Source organism: Sinocyclocheilus anshuiensis, unplaced genomic scaffold (assembly GCF_001515605.1).
Source record: "Sinocyclocheilus anshuiensis isolate Anshui unplaced genomic scaffold, SAMN03320099.WGS_v1.1 scaffold784, whole genome shotgun sequence".
Taxonomy (NCBI): Eukaryota; Metazoa; Chordata; class Actinopteri; order Cypriniformes; family Cyprinidae; genus Sinocyclocheilus; species Sinocyclocheilus anshuiensis.
This window is the reverse complement of record NW_015554160.1, coordinates 1,491,723-1,499,220: the sequence shown is the minus strand read 5'-3', so window position 1 is coordinate 1,499,220 and position 7,498 is coordinate 1,491,723. Positions and strand designations below refer to the sequence as shown.

Sequence of the window (7,498 nt, the reverse complement as noted above, 5' to 3'; positions counted from 1 at the left end):
TTACCACACACACACACACACACTGCTCCATGAGTCAGCCTCCTGATGAGATGGCTCATTTCCCTCCACCACCTTGTTTTCACTCTCTCCTCCCAGCAACAGCTGACACTGAAAGACTTCCTTCATCTACACCTCTCCGGGGGGGGGGTTTCCCTCCCTCTATCTGTCGTTCCCATAGTGTTTTCTGAAGGAATGCAGTCGTAGATTAGAAAACGCTGCTGCAAAAATACCCTGCTCGGTGTGCACATACATCATGTCCATGAAATTCCCTTTCCGTGCTGACTCTAACTGTTTGTTAATGTTGTTTTTCCCCTCCATACATCAGTTCTTGAGATCGTCATAGAAAGTCTTGCCGTAAGGGATATTAGGCTTTTTCACACTTAACTCAAGCTGAAGATGTCACCTGGTGGGAAACTCCAGATATCTTAATTGCATTTTTCTGATGTCCATATAAAAGAGAGTGTAGTTTTATAAGGAACGCCTCAAGAGAAACAAGCACAATCGGTAAGCTTGTTTATAGAGTACATTGCGGTTTACCAAGTTTACCAAAATATGTCGAGAATGCACTCAACAGCGTCAATGCATGCCTTCAGCGAACTCCAATCAGAGAATGATTCAGCTTAATTGTTTTTTTTTTAATGAGAATTGAACATTTTTGAGATTGCATGAACATTTTACCATTAAGAGGCCCATACATTCACAGTTTGTTGTAGGAACCTCTTTTGCTCTTACTGTTTGCTCCTCTGTTCTCTACAGTGTGGCATCCAGAGGCGTCTGTCGTTGAGCGGTATGTGTCTTGAATAATCTCTGCGTGTCTCAACAGCACCCCCGTCCCCTAAGTGTTTGGACTGCTCAGTTTCATAATTTTGCCTTTGCTGTATCCTAAGATTGTTTCCTTATTAAAGAAGTTTAAATTTGTCCTAACTGCACAAGTTAATTTGTAAATGCTGTTACAGAGAAATGCTAAGTGAGCAGCCACATTTGTTAAGCGTCGAGGAGCTCAGCCATCATCTCGCCGAGAGTTACCTCACCTTCAGCCTTTACATCCAAGAAATGCTTCAGTATAAACGGCAAAACCACGGCAAGGTGGGGAGAGAGATTCTTTAAACGAAATATCTTTTAAAGGGGTCATATGATGCTGCTAAAAGGAACATTATTTTGTGTATTTGGTGTAATGCAATGTGTTTATGCACTTTAGGTTCAAAAAACACATTATTTCCCACATACTGTACATTATTATTTCTCTTCTATGCCCCGCCTTTCTGAAACGCGTCGATTTTTACAAAGCTCTGATCGTTCTGAAAAGCGAGGTGTGCTCTGATTGGCCAGCTATCTAGTGCGTTGTGATTGGCTGAAAACCTCAAGCGTGTGATGGAAATGTTACGCCCCTTACCATACTGTGATGCCGTGTCCCGGTGCGTCGAGACAAAACCCATTACAAATGAGGCATTTGTTACATTCAGGGGACATAAGAAAACCTTTTTTTAATGACTTACACTGTCTTTTTACGTGTTGCGTTTCACGCCGCATAAACATAAAACCATGTCTGCATTTGTGATCGGAGAAACAACAAGCGCTACTCTACACTGCTCAAAACTCGCATTTGAATCATCAGTGGCAAGTTCTTTAAATATGAAAACCTACTTGCAGGCTGTGAGTCAGAAGCGCCAGACTGTCCTTGCAAAGTTGGTATTGCCCCACTTTATAGAAACAACCTTTGAGCACAGCCAGCATTGTAGGCTACTCTCCCAGGTTCAGGAAGCAGGCCTCCGTAAAATGCGCTGGACACATCTGAATATTTGGGTTGAACTGTTCTGGAACAGTGTTGTAAATACAACTTAACCATTGATTTCTAGTTATGTCCTCTTTTGGAAGACCAAACAAAGTAGTTTCGCTTTCGCAACGAAACAGCGTCTCCACAACATGGCGGCGGCAACAACAATACGACAGCGAGAATCAAAGTTATGCCTTCTTTCTTTGCGTGAACATTTGGGCGGTATTATGCAAATCTTCCCACACAGTGACGTAGACATGTGGGGGCATGTCTGAACGAGGCGTTTTAGGAGGGCGTGGACGAGTCTTAACTTTTAAATAGAATATCTCTTTGGGTTTGAGACTTTAGTCTTTGCAACTTTAGGGATCTTATCTATGCACAAGCAGCTTGTAACACTCCAAAGAGAAAGGAAAACTTGAAATTGCATGACCCCTTTAATAAAAAAAAAAATCCTTTCTCATTTCACCAAATCAGCATATTACAATGATTTCTGAAGGATCATGTGATGCTAAAGTCTGGAGTAATGACTGCTGAAAATTCAGCTTTGCCATAAGAGGAATACATGTATATTTTAATAAATTTTTTCAAGAATAAATTTTTTCAAAATTATTATTATTATTTTTTTCATTTTAAATTGTTAATATTTCACAATATTATTATTATTATTATTTTTTAAATCAAATTTTGGTAAGCATAAGAAACTTCTTCATAACTTCAAAAATATTTAAAAAATCTTAATGATCCCAAACTTTTGAGTCAGTTGTACTACTTTGCAAATAAAAATATGCGTTTTCACAAATAATGTGTCCAAAGCTGCTTGTTCACTGTTCAGTATATATACAGTAGTGAATGCCACGTGTGCATTAATGAGTGAATTCAGTCAGTTGTGGACAATACTTCACTTTGTGTATGATGTTACATGTCACATCCTCAATTACAAAAGTAACTACTTGACACATTGTCATAAATCAGATTTGAATTGACTTTCAGGCCACATATGAATGTGGGAATGCCAAATTTCAAGTGACGTTATTACTAACCCTGTTCACCATGGTAATCCTGTCTCTGTGGATACTGACCACCTGCACATGATTGCCCTGTTCATATTAGGCTCCATGAAAAAAGATGATATTACAAGTTATCAGGCTTTTAACCGAAGAAACTTGCCATGGGTTTGTGTCAGGTTCAGTATGTCATCTCTCCAAAATATAAATGTTATGAAGAGTTGATCATGAACTTTGTGACTCTGGAATGGTTTTGTGTGGAATTTGGTTTAGGTTGGGTTTTGGTTCCAGATAACAACCTAAATGACTGTCTGCATTTCCTTAGAAAAGCATTGGATCGAATATCTACCATACAGGCTTTGTTTTTGTGTGCTTTTGTTAGCATTTCTGTCTGTTGTTTTCACCACCTGTTGCCTGCGGCTGAATTGGTGGTGGAGTAAGTGTTGAGTGCAGGTGTTTTCAGTTGAAATTCTCACTCTCTTTCTGCAGGTATAATGGCTCTCTACCCAACGGGGACCGCGGCAGAAGGAAGAGCAGGTTTGCACTCTTCAAAAGACCCAAATCCAACGGCGTCAGACCCAGCACTGTACACGTAGCCTGCTCTCCACAGGCTGCCAAGGTATACACACACCCTCCACTTAGGCAATACACAGGACCATTTAAGAGAATCAGCAGTTACAGTGTCATTTTTGGTTCTTGGGAAGTTTTGAGTTCAAAAACTAGGTAGGTTTTTAGCTGTAATGGAACAGGGTGTGTCCATTCACACATCTGGATTCTGTTGAGCTCATGAATGACCTCTCTGTGGCTCCTTCACAAACAGCTTTCGGCCTGGTTCCACAGTGTGTTAGACTCTTTTGTGCTGCCCAATAAACTTTTGCTGGCCAAATTAATGTGAATTAATATTCATGTATTTCATTTTTAAATTGTATTTATTAATTTAACTTATTTTTATTATAATAATACTTATTTACTCATTTACGTTATGAGCATATTTACTAATAAATAAAAAAAAAGCCACATTTATGGCAGTAAGATTTAGGTGTATGTGTTTTAATTATTTTTATTTTATCTTATTTTATTTTTAGTTGGTGGTTAAGTGGTGATATCTTGGGCATATGTATCTTGACTTCAGCGTGTTATTTTAACATATCTCTTTCTTTTTTCTTAGGCCATAAGTAACAAGGATCAGCACAGTATTTCCTACACGTTGTCCCGTGTACAGACAGTGGTGGTGGAGTACACTCAAGACAGCAATACAGACATGTTTCAGGTAGCGCCTTACTGCTGACTCAGCTGTGCTGTCCTTTAGGACTTCTTCTTGGACTGTGTTCAAAAGTGTCCGTTAATCTCACTACTCAAAGTGTCAGCCTGAAATAATGCTGTCACTAGGCAGAAACAAGGTGGCACTAGCATCTACTTTGATTCTGTATTTCCTACACTGTTTCTATAATTGTGTACTGGGATGCAATCTTACAAATTTCTCTGCAGCATTTGATGTTTCATCTCTTTCTGCATCTCAGATTGGCCGCTCAACTGAGAATCCTATAGATTTTGTGGTGACCGACACGGTTCCCGGGAGTCAGAGCAACTCTGACACTCAGTCAGTTCAGAGCACCATATCTCGCTTCGCATGCCGGATCATGTGTCAGCGAACGCCCCCTTATACCGCCCGCATCTACGCTGCCGGATTCGACTCCTCCAAGAACATCTTTCTAGGGGTGAGATGGCGAGAACGTGTGACTTCATCTTATATAAAGGCAGTGGTTGATTTGACCCGAGAAACTAGCACGGCTTTTGAGAAGCATAAACAAGGCCAAATATGCTAAAATCTATAATAAAAACAGATCTGGAATACAAAAAGATTTCCTCTTTTTTAATAAATTGAATGTTGTATCATCTACCTAAAATAATAATGTCAACATTTATTCAAAGACCTGAGGACTTTGTTGAATCAAAAAAATGTTTTTGTTTTTTTTAAGGGCTAGTTCATTCAAAATGTTAAAATGTCAATATTTACTCATCTTCACGTTGGTCCAAAACCATATGACTTATTTTCTTATTTGAAACATGAAGATGTTTTGAGGGATGTCTTTTTTCCATACAGTGGAAATCAGTGGGCTTCAGTGTTTGGTTCCCAATGTTAATTTGGTTCCCAGTGTTCTTCAAAATATCTTCTTTTGTGTTCCAGCAGAAGAACCTCGGTCATTCAGATTTGGAATGTCATAAGTACATGATGACAGTTTTCATTTTCAGGTGCGCTAACCCTTTAATTTTTAAAATAAAATGCTAATATTTTTTGGCTCACAGGAGAAAGCAGCAAAGTGGAAGACATTGGATGGACAGATGGATGGTCTGACTACTAACGGCGTGTTGGTAATGCATCCTCGCCTTGGTTTCACTGAGGACTCCAAACCTGGTGTGTGGAGAGAGATTTCAGTGTGCGGAAACGTGTTCACCCTGAGAGAGACACGCTCTGCTCAGCAGCGAGGGAAAATGGTCAGTTCTCCGATGTTACAAATATATAAATATACATGTTCTAACACAAGGACTTTTTTACTGCATATTCGACCAGAAATTATTTATATATTACATAACTATGAAGAGTTGCCTATTTTTGAAAATCCATTCAGTTAGAGTGGGTGTCTTTAGATTACATATTTCTACCGCCACAAGGTATATACCTTCATGTCGTGTGTGTTATTAGAGACACATACTCTGTTTTAAATCAAAAGGCCATAAATATTAGCTAGTGTTCATGAAGCAGCTTTTGTGGAAGCTGTAATGCAATGTCAGATGGGATTCTGAAATTGAAGCTCTGTTAAACAGTCATATGGCTCTCTGCAAGACGGGACGTTGGGGCATTCTGGTGCCATTGACCGGTTGCTCTGGGACGCTGTTGCCAGAGTAACGACCCAGGCGAGACAGCTTTGCCCTGTCCGGTGTAACACAAAGCTGTAAGATGATCTGGAGTTGATCTGTTAAGTGCGTCAGACAGGAGGTCCAATGAGAACTACTGCTCTCAACACTTTCCTCATGTGCTCATAACAAGTCATCTTCAGTGGGTGTCTGGACAAATATAGGCCTGTAAAGACTCCTAGATATGCACGAGCCCTTGATGTGTTTGGCAACATTTATGCTGCTTATGTATTCTTCTTTGCACAACTCAAACACTCTCTGATACGCATGCACTCACAGTCCAGAGGCTCAGAGGCGCCCCATTAATCTGGGTTGTCACAGGCAGAACAAACACGCTCCTGATTGCTGTTCATGTCCTGCTCCTGAGGAGTCCTGCTGATGGCTCAATGCTGAATAAACATGGATCTAATGCTGCCTCAGTGCTGGGCAAACACTGCTCGACTGTGATGCTGTAGATTCGTTTGGCTTTACTGGCTCAGAACAGATCAAGTTAAAGCCCAACTGTTTAGTCTCTGGCCTGATGCTGATGAAACAGTCAAGTAGTTCAGAAGCTGGGACATGGCATTTTGTCAGTGGGCACTTTTAGTGCTTAACACATGCCACCAGTGTGCACCACTAGATATAATTTTACCATTCAATTCTCAAGGCAGCAGATTCTACACATTACTGTGCAAAATATTTTTCTTTTTAAGAAATCAATACTTTTGAGCAATAATGCATTAAATTGATCAAAAATGACAGTAAATAATTTTTACATTGAACTTTTAATTTATCAAAGAATACTGAGAACAATGTAGCACCAAAACATATTAGGCAGCACAACTGTTTTCAACTGTTAAAATAATGCCATATCAGCATATTAGAATGAGTTCTGAAGGATCATGTGACATAAAATGGAAATTTATTATAATTTATTTTAAATAGTTATAATATTTATTTTTCTAATTTTACTGAATTCTTTGATCAACTTTTGAGATTACTGTTCTTGCCAATCCTAAACTAGTAAAATATGAAATTGTTAATATTAATTCTATGTGAATAGGATATATTTAAACAAAACAACAGTTAAGCATTTATAATTGCAATTAAAAAATAATAAATTATTAAATTATATTATTAATTGTTTTGTTATTAAAAAGTATTTTTTATTGCTATTATAATTATTAATGTATTGTTTATTTATTGTCATTTCTATTATTTCTGTTATGTGCTCATGTGTATACATTACATGATATTCAAGATAATACTGTATATAGAACGTTATGGGATCTTGACATGTTGAGGGCAAAGAAAACAGTGATCCAACATACACACACACACACACCCCCATGCATGCATGCTTGCTCGCTCAAATACAGTGTTGTATTTGCACTTGCACTTAGTGACCTTCACATAACACAGCTCAGACAGACACTGTGCAATTCACACAGTGTCCTTACAACGGTGTGTGTGTGAGAGAGAGAGAGAGAGAGAGAGAGAGACTAATGCAGTATGGTGAAGGTCAAACTAAAGGCTAATCAAGGGCGGCTGTGTGAAATATGTCACAACCATGAATTATATCATTCCAGGGTGAATGCGTGAATCATAGGGTGTGTGTGTTTCGCACATTTATGTCTGTGTGCATTGCATACTCACTTAAGACTAGGGCTGCACGATAAATTGCATGCGATATTTAATGCGCATCTTGTCAGAAAGCCGGTTCTGTAATCAGCGGTAAATCTCCATCACCTGCGGGCTTTCACATTGAGCAGCATTAACTACACAGAGCCGTTGTTCACTGACGAGCTGCGCAAAAAATCGCGCG

The 7,498-nt window shown here is 39.0% G+C and overlaps 1 protein-coding gene across 4 annotated transcripts in view; it reads left to right on the top strand.

Annotated features, from left to right (window-relative positions):
• The window catches only part of peli1b (pellino E3 ubiquitin protein ligase 1b), a 39,062-nt gene that overhangs the window by 28,737 nt on the left and 2,827 nt on the right, over positions 1–7,498 (top strand). For all 4 annotated transcript variants that reach the window (XM_016463656.1, XM_016463655.1, XM_016463658.1 and 1 more), the window contains exons 3-6: positions 3,268–3,397; positions 3,947–4,048; positions 4,299–4,496; positions 5,086–5,274. In XM_016463656.1, coding sequence (XP_016319142.1) covers positions 3,268–3,397; positions 3,947–4,048; positions 4,299–4,496; positions 5,086–5,274 — 619 coding nt within the window. The remainder of the gene's footprint in view (positions 1–3,267; positions 3,398–3,946; positions 4,049–4,298; positions 4,497–5,085; positions 5,275–7,498) is intronic.